The following is a 20,278-nucleotide window of genomic DNA, read 5'->3' as shown; positions in this document are numbered from 1 at the left end:
GAGCAGCAACATTTAGCCCAAATCTCACCAGGAAAGGGTCCATCTGCAACAATGTACTCACAGTGAGCCCATCAATCAATGGAATAGTGCTAAACTGTTGTGAGACAAAGACCAGGCCAAGGGATGCTCAGCTACATGTGTTGGGTCACTGATTTACTGAGGCAGCCTCATTTGAGGCAGCATCAGCTGGATACTGAAGTCCACCAGCACCACTGTGTGAGAGTTCTCCAACCACATCTAAGACAACTTCCGCCAGCTTGGTCAGGGAGGTTGCAAAGAGCGGGGTGGAAGGCATACCAGCAACATCCTTATTCTGCCTTTCTGTCTCAAAACCACAAACTATTTATCAAACCCAGACACCATGTGGATTGGTCTCCTGGTGAAGGAAACTGCAAATCCCCTACCCTTCTGATTGGAATATGCTGCACCATGTATCCAGGTGTGCACAGCTGGACAAATGTAGAGCCATCCGGTCCATCTGCCCAAGTCTCATTATACATGCCAAGTCTGCGCCCTCATCTACCATTAAGGCAATTGTATATCTTACAGTTGGTAATTTAAAGGTTGTTATGTCTGGTGTGTGTGTGTGTGTGTGTGTAAGTTATATGAAAGTCAGTTATGATGGACATTGACACACCTCACAGGAAGGGCCTCCACATATCAGGAAATACATCTGAGAACCTTCTTCTCTTTCTCTCTGTCCCCCCCCCCCCGCCACCACTCACAAGCTCCCAAAATCTGCCTCAGAGGATCAGAGGATGTGGTGGGAGAAGATGAAAGAGAAAGTCCTGTCATGTCCACTGGTGTGGTATTGGTTTTCACCCCTTGTCTTTTTGGTTTTGGTTTTCATTCTGTTATCATATGCCCGAAACAGGGCTTGTTCAAAATATGGATAATTTAGGCATATTGTCTTAGTTTTAGGACTACTCCATAATAAATGCATTTTCCCCAACTTGTTAGAGGAATGTGCTGGTAAAGACTGACAATTTCATTTTGATGACTGTCATAAGTTGTCATTGTATTGTTGGACATTCACAAGATTCATCTGGAATTGCCTATAGTTTGATGATTTTCAACACAGTACTCCCAGAACCTGCACCAGTTTTCTTTGTACCTCAAAAGGATGCTTTATACCAGGCATAGGGAAACTCGGCCCTCCAGATGTTTTGGGACTACAACTCCCATCATCCCTGACCACTAGTCCTATTAGCTAGGGATGATGGGAGTTGTAGTCCCAAAAACATCTGAAGGGCCAAATTTGCCTATGCCTGCCTTCTACTGTCAGTGCACAACACATATAATGGCTATAAAACCTGTAGGCATGCCATACTTTCTAAATTTTCTACCTGGCACTACAGCACTGAACACAGAAAGAATGATACTTACACAAGCTATTCACAGTGTTGCATGTCTCCTGAAATAAAAGGAAATGGGCTATTGACTCTATTGGGCTTTCAGTCATTATTTGGAGAAACACTTTAACATTTCCTTGAGTTTATCCTTATTCCCAAAAACATTTAAGCAATTAGGGGAGCAGTACCTGTCATTTTTCCTACACTAACCTGTCCAATTTAATGCACCTTCAGTGGACCAGAATCCACTGAAGAATTTTGCTTCTTTCTCCTAAAGGCTACCTTTGTCTTGCCTTCACAAAGGCCTCAGGATATACTTTCAGCATCTCGTTCCTAACAAAATCATCTCAGTTTCCCTCAGAAAGTTTGTCTGCATCTGGCCACTGATATCATTCACGGGAGAGACAGAATTTCCAGGGCCCAAGCAATTTATAGTGCCATATAATGAGCATACTGCAATATGCTCATTATTCCGAAGGGACTGCAGACAACATGTGTACACAACTGGCAGCATGGACAATGTTGGGGGTTGCTACATTTTCAGCTCCTTGCTGATGAAGAATAGAGACATCAATTACAGCTACTGATTCTGATCTCGTAGGTGTGACCAATATCTCTGTTGAACAGCACACAGCAGAAGCATCAGCCACTGAAACAGCCCTAAGTCTATAGGAATTATTGCCAAAATACAAATAAATTCTAAATAAATCACCAATAAATCTGGGAGAGGGCAACTTATTAGCTATATTATGTTCTATTTTTTGTTATTATATCATGGAAAAATTATAAGTTTTTTTTTAATATAAAAAACCCCATATAAAAGTATTCTACAGGCCATATCAACTACTGCTGTAAGAGATTGTGATGTGTGCACCCCATTACAGGGAAGACTGCAAGCGTGCAGAAGGGGGGTGAGGGGTTGAGGTACAGTAGCCATGGACTGGATTCTAGCTTTAAAGTTGTGTTGCAGAGCAATGAAAAGCTAGCTATGAAATCTGAAATTTTGTAAGTATATAAAGAGTGTGGAGAAAAGCAGAAGAGTTTGAAGACATCACCTCCCTCCCCCAAGGTAGTCATGGAGAGGTGGATCTCAAAGCGAGAAAAGGTTGCTGTGAACCAAGGAGTTCTAGCCAAGCATCCACCCACAATAATAATAAAAGAGGCCTGTCTGAATAGGAGTTGGAGCCAAAAAGGTGGTAGAGGATGGAACATCACATCTTCAATGTACTTTAGAAGTTGTTCCCACTCATTCTATGTCCCGTATTTTTAAAATGATTTAAAGCCATATGATGCTTTGTTACTATCAGTACGTGTGCTCAGGTCTTATCAATGGAAACTGTAGACTTGTATTCACCTGCTTTTGCATGGAGTTCTCCCGACTAGGGAGATAACAGTCTCATTACTGGCAAATAGCAATGCAATATAGCTTCTGAGTAAAACTTTCTTGCTACATTATAATGTGAAAAGAGAGTGCAAACGTCATTTGCTTCACTGGTTATAAAATATATACATGTATTTTTAGGTGCTGTTTTTCTGAGAAAAAGTCCTTCATAGCATTGAATTGACTGCATATCACACAAACAATCTACTACATTCATATAAAATGAATGTTTTTTTTTTTATTTGCATTAATAAAGAAGCCCAAACCAGCAATTTTATAGACGAGTAAATGAATAGGTGTGAGAATTTGTGACACTTTCAAAACACATGGAAGGCTCCCAAATATCCACTTTCCTAATATTATTTAAATATTTTAACATGAAAAGAGTGGCAAGTGAATAAACACAATAGTAAGGAAAGAAGGTGACATTGAAGGGGGAGGGGAGTTAAGCCGTGAAATTGTATACAAATAATCATCACTTCTTCACCAAATACTTTACTGTCCAGCTAGGAAAGAATCTGGCCAGAATCCTGCAGTTTAGATCTAATTGGTGGATGTGAGATCTCCTGAGGACTGGTAGCAACCAACAAAGTGAATACCAAGCACCAGTTCAAGAAAGCAGGGAGCACAAGAACTCTGAACATATTTCCAACTCAGGGGCTGTAAATGACAAAGAAATGCTCACTGTAAAATCTGGAATACAATGCCAACACAGCTACAACCTATGGGGACAAAACCAAATAATAGGTGTCAGTAGGCCTGTATAAAAAGCACAGTGTCTTACAACAATAAATGTGAAATGCTGGCCACTTGCCCTGGGGGTCACTGAGAAGTTTGGCTGTCTCAGTGGAGCATAGCTTTCAGGAACTATACAGAACAACAGAAGGGTAGGCTGAAGACCATGGGATGAATGTAAAATGACAAAGCAGAGGTACACAGGAAGCTGTGTTATTCCAAGTTAGCATATGTATCCGGACTGTGAATGGCAACAGTTTCCCAGAATCTCAGGCAGACTTCTTGCATGTACACAGCTACTTGTTTCTTGTAACCGAAGATACAATGAAGACGTTTTGTATGAGAAACATGTACTCTGACACTGAGCTACAGTATGCTAGGCTGAAGACATCAGACAATGGTAGAATTAGGTAAGTCTTTTTCAATAAGTCTGTAAACATTTCACCCTAAATATTTAACCAACGGTGAAAATAAGTAGAGATCTGTTAGATCAGATCATAGACCTGTTAGCTCAGCAACACGTTTCCCACCATGGCCAACCAAATACTTCTGGGAAGTCCACAAGCTTGGCATTAAGGAAGTAGTGGATGTTATATTAGCTACCATAGCTAACTACTACAGATGGAACTATCCTACAGGTTTCTGTCTACTCACATCTTATTAAGCTATCTACGCAAGTGGCATATGGTGGGGAAGATGGGGGGGAAAGACCACAGTTATCTTCTCCTGGTTCACACAATATTAATTACATGCAACAGAATGTCCAAACAAGGTTAATTTGGAATATGATAATTTCACATCACCTTGGCGTATGAGGATGTACATATTTTTTTGTAGATCCATGTGAAATATGGTTTCAATGATGAAGCTTTACAGTTTTTAAAAATGACAAAAATAATATTTTGCATCATATGAAATAACATCATGGCTCTCCTTGAGCCTCAAAGTAGTTGTCCAGTGGTCTCACCCACGCATAGCTAACCATGAACAAGTAATGTACATTTTTACATATAGTGAAAATTGTAGCTTCTTTGTTCCTTCCTTGGTCCTGCTGCTGCCATGTTAAGCCATTGTTTGGTTATGTAGCAAATAGTCCATGCCACAGTCTCTACAGCCTTCTTATAATAACAACACTCAGAAGATTTTACTCTTCTTCTGCCAGGTATGCATAATCACTGCACCACTATTTCTATATTTGCCCCTTTATCATAAACCTTCTTTTAATTAGTACTTCCTTTTATACTTCCTACATAATTCCCCCCTTTCATCCTTTTCATCCCCTTGTCCCCATAGACTCCCCATGTAATTAAACTCCCATCCTAGCGCTCTTGCTATTCCACATGCCTTCATGAGATTGGCATTGTGTCTTCCTCTCTGTTTGATATAATTGTAAATCCACATGTTTCTTTCCATTCTGCCTGGTACCTAGGAAATAACAGGTCCAAGCTGGAAATCGAGAGCAATTCTTAGCACAAAAGTTATTATATTTTCTTGGATATATTATTATTTTAATCTTCCTCCCTTCAAGCCTTAACTGTCATCATATAAACATGATTTTTTTTTGTTCTTAGAGAATACAGATGGCACGCTGACAAGTGTGTAGACGGATGAACACTCAATCTCCCCCACACACATACACAATATGCTAGTAAATTCAGACTGCATTTTGAAAGCATAGATATATGTGTTGAGCTGCTACTGAAAATCTTTGAAAGTTAATTCATATCACTTTTACTTGAATTAAAGATTACTTGATTTAACTGTGGGAGAACCTTGTCTGAGTAATAGGAGACATGTTTCACATGCAGAGAACCCCAGGTTCAACCCCCTTTAGGGCTGGGAGAGACACCTGTCTGAAACCCCAAAGAGCTGCTGCCACTGACAGTCAGTGTAAGCAGTATTGACGTAGAAGGACCAATGAGTCTGACGCAGTATAAGGCATATTTCTATGTTCCAAAGTGGCTTTGGAAGTCCAATAGCCTAACACAGTCTTTGTTATGCTTCACTGTTCCATGTTGGAATTTGACGGCATATTTCATGAGATCTGACAATTTGATGTATGATTTTCAGATTTCCCTAGTCTAAAAAGAACTGCATATATACCAAATTCAATCTTAGTAACTACACTGGAGGGGTGCATTTCATACCCCTCTTTTAACGTAGTTCATAATAATGCTGTTATCAGAAATTTCTAGCAATTCAGATATGTGAATATAGCCAGAGTAGGCCCATGATTGACTTAATAACCACTTGTTTCAATGAGTCTACTTTAAGAATGACAGTTCCTGGATCAAACCCAGTGTGCAACCCAAATGACAGCTTTCTAGATAATATGAATAGAGAAGCAAACACTTTGCTTACGCAACATTTTGAACATTTTCAGATGGTTTTTCATGAGATTGATTACAAACTTCATGTTCCTGATTTTTAATTTTAGATATAAGCCAGCACTGGCCCAGAGATATGGAGTCAATTCAGCTCTAGCTGCACCTAGTCAATGGCCTCATAAGGGTATGAACATATTCATCCGCTTTAAATGGGTCAAAATGCTACATTGGGGTGCCCTAAGAAGCACAATGCAGGTGAACATTGGAAGCCAGGTGTCCATCATTATTACAGTGTTGGAGACTGGAAAGATTCAGATTCAATCCCAACTCAGCATGAAGGGGAGAGATTTGGAGCAATCATTATCTCTTAATCTAGCACAGACTTTGCAGGGTTCTTGTGAATATGCATTTGGGGAGAAAACTAGGTACACTGCCTTGAGTGCATTGGAGAAATGACAGGGGTATAAATGCAAGAAGTAACCAACCAGATGTCAATCTGCACCTGTACTGGTCATAGCTTCTTCTCCATGCAGACTTGCTGGTTTGGAGAGAGAATATTTGTTTCTGGTGTATCGACCCACACTTAGCCATTCCTTGCCTTTTCAACCATGCATATTATTTCAGCGCCTTTTAAATCCCCATCACCCAAAGATGGTGTGGTTATCTCTCTCTGCCCTTTCACCTGCTCTCCCGTTATGTCCTATATTCCCCATGGAAATTTCACCTCAACTTTGGGCACTCCCGTTTTGGACGGCATAGCCTCAAGCCATTCACCCCCACGCCGGTCTCGGGTGGCCTTCCAGATGCCCGATTTGTTTTCTCTTTTCTCCTTACAGCCATTTTGTTTTCCTCCTCATTAAAAAAGCAAGAGAAAAAGAAAAGAAAACCGCCTCCCCTCGCAGATACAGACATGTCTTTACAGACAGCCACTCCCCGCGTTGTTCTGGAGCCTCACCCACCGCAGCCCACCCCGCTTGCAGCACCTAGCAGGCAGATTTTGTCACTACAGAAACCTTTCTGACCACAGGCTCCTCCAGCAGCAGCAGCAGCAGCAGCAGCAGCCTTCCCTTCCCGACTCGTCTCCCTCCTTCCCCGCACCTCGGAGCAACCTGTCGCACTGCACAGGCATGTGAGCCCACGCAGCCCCTCCAAATCTGCATATCCGTCGCCTTTCAGCTCCTGCAAACTTTTTTTCTTCCCCTCTCTCTTTCCTGTTCTGCCTGGCCTCGCCACATGCCTTTTGCCCTTTCGCGCCTCCCCACAGCTCCGGGGGCAGCCCCCTTTCCTCTTCTCCTCGAAAAGCTGCTCGCAGCCCGCCAGCAGAGCTGTTTCCTCCTCGGCGGCATTCCGCCAGGGCGGGAAAGGCGCGGAATGTTGTAAGAAGCAGCGCCTGAGCGCCAAAAAGGCGCGGAAGAATCTCTCTCTCTTTCCCCTTCCTCGCTCTTTACCGCTCGTCGAGCTGGACCGGCTCCCGTTTGCGTGTGTGTGTGTGTGTGTGCGTTTTAAATCAAGCCGTGCATGTGTGCCGGCGGAGGGATACTTCCCATTCCTTCCTTCGTGTAACAGCTCCTCCTCTGCTGCTACCGCCGCCGCCTCCTTGATATAGCGAGGCGCAAAGAGGCGCTTGCAGTCACTCGGCGAACGGCGCTCGTGAGGAGGCTTCGGGGCTGGAGTTTGCTCTCGCGGCGCGCGTCTATGTGCGAGCGGGCGCGCGGCGGGCGCGCGCCTTTGACTGAAGGGGTGAGGAGACTTGAGCGCGAGGAGAGCGACGCAGTAGCAGCAGAGGCGGCGGCAAAGTAGGAGCGAGACTGCTGGCTTCGCCTCCGCTCGGCGCCTCTTAACTTGGGAACTGTCCACCAACGGGAGCTCCTGAAAATGAACCGCCTGACTCTTTACCTGCTCGGATTGTTCCTCAGTAGCGGGCAAGGTAGGAGAACGATTCCCCCTCGCTTCCCTTCCTTCCCTTGTTCCATGAGCCCCTCAATCTTCCTCCATCTCTTCGTGATGCTTATAATGCAATTAAAATAACGCGCGCCCCCACCCTCACACTCCTATCGCCACTAGCAGCAGCAACCTGACACTTGAAATATCATTTTGCCTTTTGCATTGGTCAGCTTCTTAAATCGAGGAAGATCTCCCCGTTGATATATACGTCTGTGATATACGATGGAGAACGAGTATGCTAACTGCAGTTTTCTTGGGGGCTAATCTTTCTCTGATCATTCGGAACAATGATTGTCCTTGTTTCTTCACAGCTGATTTTGATTTTTTCCCCTTCCCCTCCCCTCTCCTGGTACTGCAGTAAAAGGAATGGGATTGAATGTAAAGCCTTCCTTCACATACTAATTAAACTGGATTTACCCAATTTGAATGAATTTGAAAGGTGTTGGGAGTCCTTGCCAGTGAGGAAATCTGGAGGTTCCCCCCACCCCCACAAGAGGAAAAAAATTGTCTCCTTGTGGTTCTGTAAGGAGAGCTTTCCTGGATTAAAATTGCCAACAGCAGACACTGGGTGCTGTGTTGTGTATGGCACATCTGTGTAGGTATGCACGCAGCCGTTCTGATACAAGGTGGTGCATGGCATGTATACATCCTTAGAACTGAATGGCAGTTGCATTGCAATAAGAAGGCAAAGGCAGAAGCTGCACCTCGGCGCTTTTGGTTTTTGGATATATGTTTGTGTGTTTAAACATACATTTTAGCAGCGCTTTGCTTGAAACAGAGGCTGGTCTGTGCCTGTTGTGTGCTTCTTACTCCTAGGTTACTTCAGGATTCCACTACTTTTGGACAGGCAGAAGGAACATTGCGCTGTATGAATGGGACGCACTAACAGAACCCCTTTGTGCAAATTAATTGCAGCGTTTCAAACTGTTTAGACAAGTTTTTGGCATGACTTAAAGAGTCAGTTAAATTGCTGGAGGAGCTTGTTTTGCCCTCCCTGGGAAAGGATTTATAGGTATTACGGCAACTAGCCACATGGAAGTTCATATATATATTTGTGTGTGTATGCATGCTGGGGAAAAGCTGGACAGATGCATGCCACAGACTTTATTTATAAAGCATATCTAAGAAAGGGGGGGGGGGTGGAATTTCACCAACTGGGATTACTTCTGGACTTGCATTTTCTAGGTTGCTCTTTTTACTGAATTATTCTGTCCAGCAGGGGGTGATAGAGTTCTACTGAAATGGCTAAGTTTGTTAATTTCACTCTATGTCAAAGCAAGGCTTTTACACAGGCAGAAAGAGAGTGAGTCTGTCTTCTATCATTCTTCAAGCACAGCTTGACATTTTGGATGTGACTTCTTCAATTCTCTGTTCTCATCTCCCCCCCCCCCTCAGCTGAGCACAGGCAGTGATATGCAAATTAGCTGCACAAGCCATTTTCCTGCCCTGCTTCCCTTCCATCAAACACGTTTAGAATTAAGACCTGCAGCATCTTTTTCTTTAAGCAACATCAACAATGCATGTTTATAAAATGCCTAAGAGCAAACTGTTGCACATTTTCAAACCAATGATAATTAGGGATACTGAGGACTGTATCTCACACAATTATTTTATATCTCATGTCCTTAGGAATGTAAGTCATTGGATGCTATTACCTTAAGTGAAAATGCTGTTTTCTTTTCTTTCTTTTTTGCTATCTCTGGGTAGACTTTGGATCAATTGTATTTAGTAATTTAGTACTGCCCTGAGGATATTCAGCAGAACAACAGTTAGAGCTAAGAGAAGAGGCAATGGAAGACAGTAGCCTAAGCATTCACATCTGCTTAGCGGGGTAGTTTGTGGAGCATGGTGTTGCTAAGGTTCAAGAAATAGATGGGTGCAAATTTGCAAATTCATATTGTTCTTCAGCTGGGAAGATTCCATGTCCTAAAAATGACTTAACTGCAAACAGGATATTTATTGATCAATTTCGCACTCTGCTATAACTCTGAAGAATACCACATCCAAGGCTAGACCTTATTGATTCATCAGTAGAACTAGACCATATGCCTTCAAGATCAGTTCTTTGGGTCAGATTGCTTTTGATAAAATTTGCATTGAAGAGAGATTGTATTTTAATCATTTCTGAAGGTTTTTTCAGCATGCAGTGTGCTTTATAGTTGGTCATCCATACAGTAATTCTGTGAAATAGTGGCTTGTCCAGAACCACTGGGTTTCATAGTCAATTACAAACCATGTTTCATGGTTTTTTTAGGGTACAAATACAACATGTTATTTTCATCCACCACATTCCTCGTATGTGTATGTGCATCTTTGTCAGAGTAATCTATCTCACTGAAACCCACATACGGATTGCTACAATTGTTGTGGATGGAACTAAATAAAAGGCTAAATAAAATTGCCTAAACAAACGGCAAGAATTAAGAAGAAAAACTTGGTTCATTAACAAGAAACACATACATCTTGTTGGGTGGGGACCTTGGAAAAAAAATTGGGAGGATGGAATTTGGAACAATTCTGTTGGTTAAAATGTCAGAATTATTTGGGCATCCTATTAACTTCTTAACTATGTACTCATCTAGAATCTTAGAATGCATGTTATCTCTCAATAACTGAAAGAAGTGGGAGAGCATATGGGAGGCACAAATAAAATAGACAGTAATCACTGGGGTCATTTGTTTTAGATATACAAACCCCCAAGGTTCAGGTTTTATGTTGGTAATATAGTTGATGTGGATTTTATGAAGCATGGTTGAAGCTTGTTTCTTTGAAAAGCATTGTGTTGTTAGGTTGGTGAAGGAAGAATGCATTTCTTTTTAAGCAATCACAATATGTTTCAGCTGAAGCAACTGCTTGCTCAGAATAGCAGAAGTAAAAAATTGCCAAGCCTGAGTGCTAATCAATGTCATAATTAAATAAGAAGGCCCAAATCAACACATTTAATTGTACTGATAATGCGATATGCACTCCAAAAACAGGTTTTGAAGAGTATGTTGTCTTTTTAAAAAAGTAATATCTGAAAAGTGTCTAGATCAGTATTTCCCAACCTTGGGTCTCCAGCTGTTTTTGCACTACAACTCCCAACATCCCTAGCTAGCAAGACCAATGGTCGGATCATGATGGGAATTGTAGTCCAAAAACAGCTGGAGACCCAAGGTTGGGAAACATTGGTCTTGATAATTTAAATCCTTGTAGGCCCACATTTAACAAGAAGATGCAAAAAATGTTGGCTTGCAACATTTAAGTTGTCTCTATAAAATATGTGTAAAAGGTCGATTCACAGAAAATAGATTAAGCCCATTTTGTTACTATAAGGAGTTCTGATTTATAGAGGATGATGGGATGCCAGGTTAAGATTTCATAGAGTTTAATATTAATGCTTATTTGGGATCTCAAAAACTGCTTAGCTTTATGATGGAATAGGACATTGTTTCTGTACAATGGTGAATTGAAACAAGTAAAGTACAGTACATTCTGATCTTTTTGTTATGCTCAATATGATCTGAGAAAGATTTTGCTGAAGGCCTGGATGTAAATGTACATATGAATAAATAATATGGCTCTTACCTGACACTCCCATTTCTCCTTCTGAAATACAACACTTGTCTGTAGGAAGTTCACTATCACTTCTTAAAAAGGGACTGGACAAGTGTCAGCTTATAATATTAAGGTAATATTAGACTACTGCAGAAAATCACTTTGATTTTCCCTCCTCTTTGATTGAACTACAAAAAGTCTTGCCTGGAAAGAGCAGTGTTGCTAACATTAGCAGTTACCTAAAGCACCCCTGGCACTCAAACAAGGGTAGCTATTCCTGCTACTTTTGCCCTGATGAGCAACTGATTGGCAAAACACAGAGTTACATTCTGATGACATGTCAGGGCTTTTATTCTTCCTCACTACATTCTTCAAAATAAACAGCATAGCACAGGCGAGTGATCTCCTACAATCCTTCCTGAAAAGAGAATTGGGCTGATGCTGAAAGGTAATTATAGAGGATGTTAATGTGCCAAGAGTGCTCTGTTGGCTGAAAATAAGAACATCATGACCTTAAAACAAAAGAAAACCAAGAAAGTTTGTTTACTTTGTGAGAGAGAAGCTTTAAAATTGGTTGGATAAAGTTGCATTTTAAAAATTGAACCATGTTGCTGGCATTTTGCTCCCCCCCCCAAAAAAAAGTCAGAAAGGACTTTTTTTACTAACTTAAACAATATCATGCTGGATGTTGATTGGGATTCAATTGGCTTTAATCCATATACATCTACTTAAAAGGATTATTTGTAAGACTAAAAGAGATGGTAGTGTATTAATTCTGCTTGGGATTCTTCTGTGTGGAGTTCATAGGCCTTTCTTAGTGAATGGGTAAGGACACTGTGTATGAAAACAACTCTCGCATCATATTAAAGCCATATTTTCATATTTCATTTCATTTATTTATTTCTTTTATTCATTATGTATCATGTTCTCTGGGCTGGTCTCAACACAAATCCTCAGTAATAAATAAAAACCAAAAAGAATCAGTAGAATACCTTGGTCAGTCATCTCACAGATGGTACACTTGATGCAGCACTCCATTTTCTTGTATATGTACTTGCATGTAGAAAGCATTTGCATGAGAATTGTTGTTGGCTACATTTACAGTATAGTTCACACTTGGCCAAATGCCTCTGCCTCTCTGATTGGTCAGAATTTCTTGTGTGAAATATTCTATTTAGTAGTATTTCCCTCTCTCTAAAGTAGGCCTGCTCTGGACCAGCTCAGTTGTTACATCTGAATCCTTAGATATGTGTACATGGCAGATCTGGGAACAGGAATATTCTTACTACCATTTTGCAAACACACTCACTTCCATTAACACACTGCCTTGAACTATCAACCACTGCTGCCACAGCAAATTGCAAGGATTTAGATATTGCAGTGAAAAAGGAGATGTGAAAGATCCAAATTTAGGCCTATCTACCTCTCGTGTTGGCCTGTCAGTATCAGCTATTTTAGATATAATAATGTGGCGACAACCAAATGCAATATGCTTTCGACATAAACTAGGTATTGAATTTGTAGGCTTTTAAATGGCAGTAGAATTTAGTTTATCTACAGATTTACAAGAAAATACACTGTGGCTGGTTTTTTTAAGATTTCAACTTTTCATGCTTTTCAGCAAATCAGATTCGGAGTCTAAATTTAGTGGTATTTGCTCAATAGCTTTAAATAACTGTTCTTCTCATTTTATCTATTTATCTCTTCCTTTCTGTGACACACACACACAATGAAATCAATGGGAGTGTTTGTCTGAACAGGATGACTTCAGCAAAAGTATATTTCTGGAAGTTTAATAATTGCTTTCTACCATCCTCTGATGTTTGGAAATAAATCTTACTTGGAATTCAGATGTTTGTGGCAGAGTCTCTGGGCCTGAACATGAGGGATGTAAATTCTGAATTATATGTGCAATGCATCATGTGTTCTAATAACCAGGTCCTTTACCTTAATGGGGGGGGGGGGGAGTTTTGTTAGATCACATCATATACAAACCAATTCATTCCTTCCATTCTATAAATAAATTATAAAAAAGAAAAGCACTTTAATATGACCTCAGCTAAGCAGTGTTAAGATTACCCACTCGATACCCACAGCTGTGCATCATTTTTGACATGTGTAACTTATTCAAATAATATATTTTCCTCTCAGAAAAGTGCCACGTAAGTGGTTAAATCCAGACTTTGTTGTGCTTAGAGTAGACCCACTGAAATAGTACGTCCTATTATTTTAACCGGTCTGCTCTAAAGTATGACTTTGGATTAAAGCCAATAACTGGTTAATAATAATAATGATAATCATAATAATACAGCGGCAACTGATAAGGCCTTCAAAAGGTCCCAGAATTCAACAATGACGTCTGCACTTTTGTCAGCATCCTACAGTACGTTGGGGAGTGATATATGTGATGAACTGGAGGAAGCAGATGGATGATTCACTTCTTGTACATTGCATATGTACTCCACTTTCAGATGTCAAGATGGCAGCCAGAGCTGTGGTTTATCTAGGCTCTGCAGCTTGTTTTTATTTTATTTTTTGCTTTTTTAATGTAGTGTTTATGTTTTTAAATGCTGTCACCACCCCAGTACTTTATTCAGTGATTCTAAGGTGTGCTCAAGCATTTTCATAGTTTTTGTACTTCAAGGCTTCATGCATTTTAGGTTTTACTCTAATCTATCATGGTTGCTATATCAGCATGGGAGATGTCATCAGAGCAGTTGCATCTGGAGTGCAACTGAACGAGTCTCCCATAACAAGTGGTAGGATTCTGAAAACTGCCTTCATTATTGTCACCATAGTTTTGTAAGTACATTGTACTTACAAAGTACTTACTTATACAAGTAAGTACATTGAACTCCATCGCTCCTTGAGGTTTTTTAGCTAATTATCAGATGAGGAAAAACTCTTTCCCCCAAACGCTGGTTATCCTGGCTGACAACTCAGGATTATATAACATATAAGAACAACTATATGATGTTGAAATTCACACTACAGGGGCACTTGTAATAGAATGGCATTCCAATAAGCTATATAAAAATAATAATATTCTTCCAAGAAAGTACCCCACATCTATCCTTACTTGTTCACATGAGTTGAGGTGGTGGTTGACTAAATGTAGCCTGAATTTCTTTGCAGTTGATGGAGGTGAAGGAGTGCTATGGAGTTCAACTTGGTGAGAATAGTTACTTTCCACCTGGTTGCCATAAGAAAAGGGATATGGTACACTTTATAAGGAAATGTTGTCTGTATTCAGATCTGAATTGGCAAAAACCATTGATAGGCTCTGGAGACTATGTGTGTCAATGCATTCTGTTCTGATTTTGCAAGGGAAAGTTTCTATTCAATTTATTATGACAATGAACTGTGTAGGCGTATGTTTTGTTGTTCCTTTATTGAACTTGGGCTATGTAGTGTAACTGCTTGGGACGTGATACTTATATGTTGTAACGTTTTTCCCAATTAGTCCCTTGCCAGGCACAACTACAAATTACGTTTGTACAGTGCTTCCTTTGTTCTAAATAGTATATTGAGTCGTTTGTCACAATCCTCATTATATCTTCTCCACTGTTGATCATGCAAGTGTTTGAAAAACTTTTACTCCTTTATTCAAGAGCATGGAATCAACTTCTGTGAAATACTAACAGTGTATTTAGTCTTGCTACATTCAGACTGTACCACGTAGTGTCCCTTTCTCTCAGTGTTCCTCCAGCTTTAATTCCATATACCTCTTCATTGCTGTTGTCTGAAGACAAATCTCTTTGAAGAGCTCTAAACAAAATGTTACACAATTCAATCAGAGTAATATGTATCTTATTGCAAGGGAAATAACAAGTTTGCATAACTAGTAAAAACAAATATTTCTTATAAATAATTCTGCACAACTGGTAGCTATCTTTATGCAAACATTCTCCCCTTCAATTAATGATTCTGTAGCAAGGGAAAAGGGACGCAGGTGGCGCTGTGGGTAAAACCTCAGGGCCTAGGACTTGCTGAGCGCATGGTCGGCGGTTTGAATCCCCGCGGCGGGATGCGCTCCCGTCGTTCGGTCCCAGAGCCTGTCCACCTAGCAGTTCAAAAGCACCCACGGGTGTAAGTAGATAAATAGGAACCGCTTACCAGCGGGAAGGTAAACGGCGTTTCCGTGTGCTGTGCTGGCTCGCCAGATGCAGCTTGTCACGCTGGCCACGTGACCCGGAAGTGTCTGCGGACAGCGCTGGCTCCCGGCCTCTAGAGTGAGATGAGCGCACAACCCTAGAGTCTGTCAAGACTGGCCCGTACGGGCAGGGGTACCTTTACCTTTTTAGCAAGGGAAAGTAATCAATTTTGCAATGGAAAAAAATGCTTTGATTTTGAAAACTTGCACTGTTGGTTATTTTTACATTTGTAAAAACAAGACAGATGCACATACCTATAGCCTCTTGTTTTAAATACAAACGATTTCTGAATTCCCATCCCCATGTGCTATGGGATATGGGCCACGTTCCCAACATAAATGAATATATTGTTACAGATATGAGGTAACAGAGTTTAGGGGTGCAATAGCACTCATAATTGCTAGAGTTAGTGAATGTTAGAAAATAATATATGGTAGAATTTAGATAATATTTGGAGTAATGAAGGGAAGATGCAAGGCAAATAAAAAATACAGGCTGAACCAGTTTTCCTGTTCAGGAGATCGCTGATAGTGTCACTATTAAGAAGAGAAGGAAAAACTAAGTACCGGAAGAACAATTGACCATGCAGATGCTGTCTTCCCCACCAGCTGTGTGTTAGTTAGCTGAAGACAATAGCAGAGTTCAGATGGGGAGGTTGCCTGGGTAATAAGGGTATGTAGTGTTCTTTTGAAATTTAGAGGTTAGGAAAGAAGGGAGAGGACTTAATGAGCTGCTGTGAAGGCCAGAACCATCTTGGCATGATGGGACAGAGGCACAAAGATGGTGTTCAGGATGCCTTGGATTTCAATGCTGCACTGTTGTGGGAAACAAGCCCTTTGTGAGATGTAATGCTCTGAACTGTCTCCAAAGTACACCCAGGTGTAAATACAGTATGTATACAATAAGCCATGTTTATTAAGGAAACTAGTTTCCTCTGTGTTGCCCATGGAAACACATCCCAGGTTAGCTCCTGGAACTCCTGGATTCATGCTACTGTTCGGCAGAGATTGGGGGTGGCACGCAATCTCTGTAGCAATATAAACTTTTTAAAACAACCTTACAAAACACACTTTAGGGCACTGATTGATCATTATCAGTAAAGGCAAATATGACTTGGGCTGTACATATGTCAGAGCTCATCTTCGTTTTTCAATCCCACTGTACCCTACAACTTGATCTTGTGGTTGTTTTTCTTGAACAGATGATGTACGTAGAGACATGCCATTCTGTAACATAATTATGGGCATAGTCCTAGGGAAATGGGATAGCTCTGTTCACTTTTGCAATGACAGCCTGTTTACCCCAAATAATGACGATTGCCACTCACACAGCTTGATACTATGCTTCATGCCTTTTGTGGGTGCAAAACAGGAACCTGGAGGAAGTACTTTGCATGCTGATTCAAGTTATGCTGAAATCCGTCCTCCAGTTTCTCAAAGGTTTTCAATTTTTCTCCCTCATTCTTGAGATGCGTTCAGATCTGAAAGCTTGCTTTATTACTCTGAGGTGACCATGGGTAATGTGTGTGCATTTTAATTTCCATTAAATATTTCTCTAGCCCTCTACAGATTCTCTGCTTGTGATTCCTGATCTGGATAAGCTCCATGGAAAGGAGCTTTAATTGAAGAATAGAAAGCCAGGAGATGTTACAAAGCACACGAGACTGGTTCAGTTGTTGACATTATTTTTAAGGGGAAATCTTGCAGGTTTTTTCTTTTCTTTTTTAAATCTGACCACTTAAAAATGAACAGCTGTTGTATGCACCGGAAGCACCCGACCCCCAACTTCCTATGCTTTTAGAAGAGTTCAGCTGAAGAGGTCATGGGGTTTTCAGGATGCTCACAAAAGCCCTTGGCTGCTTGGAAAATAAGCACAGCAAAACTCTGCACCTCACCTGTGAGAACTTCTCCATTTCGATAATTTTATTATGCAGATTCTTTTCTCTTTAATTGATGGAGATTGACTGGGAGGGAGGAATTCAAGAGACATTTTAGCATGGCACTAATGCTGATACTAAGCTGTATGCTGTGCAGGGCTCTGGTGCTGACATCAGGCCCTTGTTCTAACATGAAGAAACAAGTTGTGCCTTTGCAGCTACACTAGGGTCCTCATGCCTGTTCCTGAGTGCAGCTGCATAGAATCTGGGCTTTAATAATGAACAAGAGCATCATTCTTATGTTACCATTTGTGTACCAAATCTAAAATCAATGGCAAGCAGTAGCTGCTTCAAATATATGATGCTCTCTGCTAGGAAATCTCACTGGAGCTCTAGCATGGTCGTATTACATTTAATTACTGGATATATTTTATTGACAATAAGGTGGTTGGGAATTACGTTCATCAACCTAGAACCTTCCTGCTCATATCTGCACTATAGATTAAAATCTTTTTTTATTGGGGAATGCTGTAGTGAAGCAGGGGGGAGTATGGACATCTATCAGAATTCTAGCACGTCACAAAATTTACATTGCCTGTATTTTGTCAGGGGAGCCATGTTAGTTAAAGTAGTATAAAGACCAATAAAAAACTAGGTAAGTATTCTTTTTAAATAATCAGAGCAGGATTCAATGGCCTTTTTGCATACTGCAGAAGAATAATGCAGAAGAATAATGACAAGTAAGCACATGATCATAAACCTACACTTTTTTGACATGTGAAGTTCTCATTTGTCTAAGAAATCTTTAACAACAACCGTATTATCAGACCAGCTATGAATGCTTACCCATAAACTTTCCATTACATTTGAAGTCTAGGGAGTTTTATTTTCTCTTTGGTTGATCTTATGTAGATACTGATAACAGTTTGACAACTATGATAATAATGAATGATTAAGATCTAAGGGAGTCAAGAGATTAAAATAAAACTCTTTGCAGCATAAATGGGATTGACATCTAAAATTGGATTGAGTCTTTAATTTCACCCACTTCAGGCAAGTGTTTATTTCCATGCCAATCTGAATTCATTTCCTAGCTAAATACCACACACCCATGATCTCCCCACACCCGAATACCCTTCTTGGATATTTAATCCTGCTTATCTCATTGTTGTTGCTGGAGAAAAGGAAGAGAGGGATGAATATTCACACTTTTTCTGGTAGACGAGTAGGCACTTGGGTATAGTCAAATTCTACACCAACTTTTAGAATGAGAGTATAAATTATCTTGATGGCATTATAATAATGGAACACTGAAAAATCCAGACGCCTTTTTTTTTTTTTACCACCACTCCTGCAGCAGCTGTATTGTGGTTGTGAATCTTCTAGCATTGTTTGGCCATGTTACTCTGTTGCTCTGGAATGTTCAGTTCAAGAAGCTAAACAATTTGAAGTACATATTGAGTGAAGGAAGGGTAACTTATTAGTTTGCTTGGGATGAAAACTTCACAGTGTACACTAGGAGGTGGTCCTGGTATTCACTGAAGCTTCAGGACAGGGTACCTGGTAAATTCAATGAAGCCAAAGGCAACAAACAGAGAAATATGAATTTGAAGAAAGAGTAGATGGAGAATGCAAGTAGGGGCAGCCATGGGTTGGCTTTGAATAAATTTTGCAGGAGAGAGGAGTGATCAGGAAGCTGGCTAAGAGGCCTGGGATTGCATCCTTGTATAAATAAAAACATAAGGAACTGATCAGAAAAAAGTTCTCTGCCTCCCCCCCCCCCTCAAGCCACCCATGTACCTTGGTAATACTTTTTGGACAGCCAGAGCATCTGCTGAACATTGTGGGGAAAAATACAGGGACTCCTAAGGAAGGGGGGAATTGCCTTGATCCTAGAATAATATCAGGATGTTTATGGAAAAAAGGTTTCAGAAGAGTCCCATGATCCCCAGAGAAGCTAGAGGAGATGGTAAGCTTTCCTTCCTTGAATTTCCTTATCTCAGGATTCAAGCCATAGTGACCAAACAAAGTGGGACAAAGTAGGTTGTGGGTTAAAAGCAGAAACCAAGGCAACATCAGGCACTGGAGCAGGCACATAGTTGAATAAAACAGAAACCAACAAAAGGAACTTACTCAAAACAAGAGATCATGTGAATAGCAGGGATTGGTTAGCAGCATCTCTGCAGATGTTGTTTGATTACAACTCCCATCGTCCCTGATCATTGGCCATGTTGACAGGGGTTGATGAGAGTTGGCGTCCAGCAACAGCTGGAGGGCCACAGGTTCACCACCCCGAGTCAGGAGTCTAAAAGAGCTTCTACTGTCACTAATATATTGTGACCAGACAACCCTTAGGAAGCAACCTGTGACAAGAAGCAGTAGCTAATGTTGGTGGGCAATGGTAGTTACATCATTTTAGACTGTGTTTTTACTCATCCTATGGGGCCCTCTCTGTAAATGGCAATGTGTGTTAACTTTACTATTGTGGCATCTGTCTGCCTCAAGAGTGCACTTCCAGAGCTGAAGTCAAACCACAGTGCCTCCTGTGGTTGCAGAGACCAGTAACTCATAACTGCTGCTTCCTGTGTTGTTTTTGCTGACTTGGCATCAGGAAAGTATTCACTCTGGGATGCAAGCCTGGGCAATGTGTATGGAAGTTGTGGGCTGCTCAGATAACAAGACCTCCTCTTGACCTCATTGATGTGGCCCAAAGGAAAGCAGAACAATGTATTTGGCACCAGCTTGGCTGCAGGAGTTGCCAGAGGAAGATGTACAAGGTGCCATCTAACTACCTTAGGAGCTTCATTCCAGATTTGTGTAGGATTTACTCCTTAGCCTTTTGTTCTCCTGAATGTCCCATAAGAGGTGGGTATTACTTTACTATTTTGCAGTGTTTAGAGACTCTTTGCATTCTGAACCTCTGCCCCCAAAGTCCTGCCCTGATAGTACCATTGCTTCTGCAGCTGAATGCT

The 20,278-nt window shown here is 40.9% G+C and overlaps 1 protein-coding gene across 3 annotated transcripts in view; it reads left to right on the top strand.

Annotated features, from left to right (window-relative positions):
* The first annotated feature begins 7,416 nt into the window (after positions 1-7,416).
* The window catches only part of NCAM2 (neural cell adhesion molecule 2), a 201,140-nt gene continuing 188,278 nt past the window's right edge, over positions 7,417-20,278 (top strand). Inside the window, exon 1 of one of the 3 annotated variants that reach the window (XR_014563577.1) lies at positions 7,417-7,722. Coding sequence is in view for 2 of the 3 variants with exons in the window: in XM_083736450.1 (XP_083592576.1) it covers positions 7,671-7,722 (52 nt within the window). In the remaining variant the exon portion in view is untranslated. The remainder of the gene's footprint in view (positions 7,723-20,278) is intronic. The other 2 variants (XM_083736450.1, XM_083736451.1) reach the window with 2 other exon arrangements.

Source organism: Podarcis gaigeae (assembly GCF_964106915.1).
Source record: "Podarcis gaigeae genome assembly, chromosome: 4".
Lineage (NCBI taxonomy): Eukaryota > Metazoa > Chordata > Lepidosauria > Squamata > Lacertidae > Podarcis > Podarcis gaigeae.
This window is presented reverse-complemented; position numbering and strand designations above follow the sequence as displayed.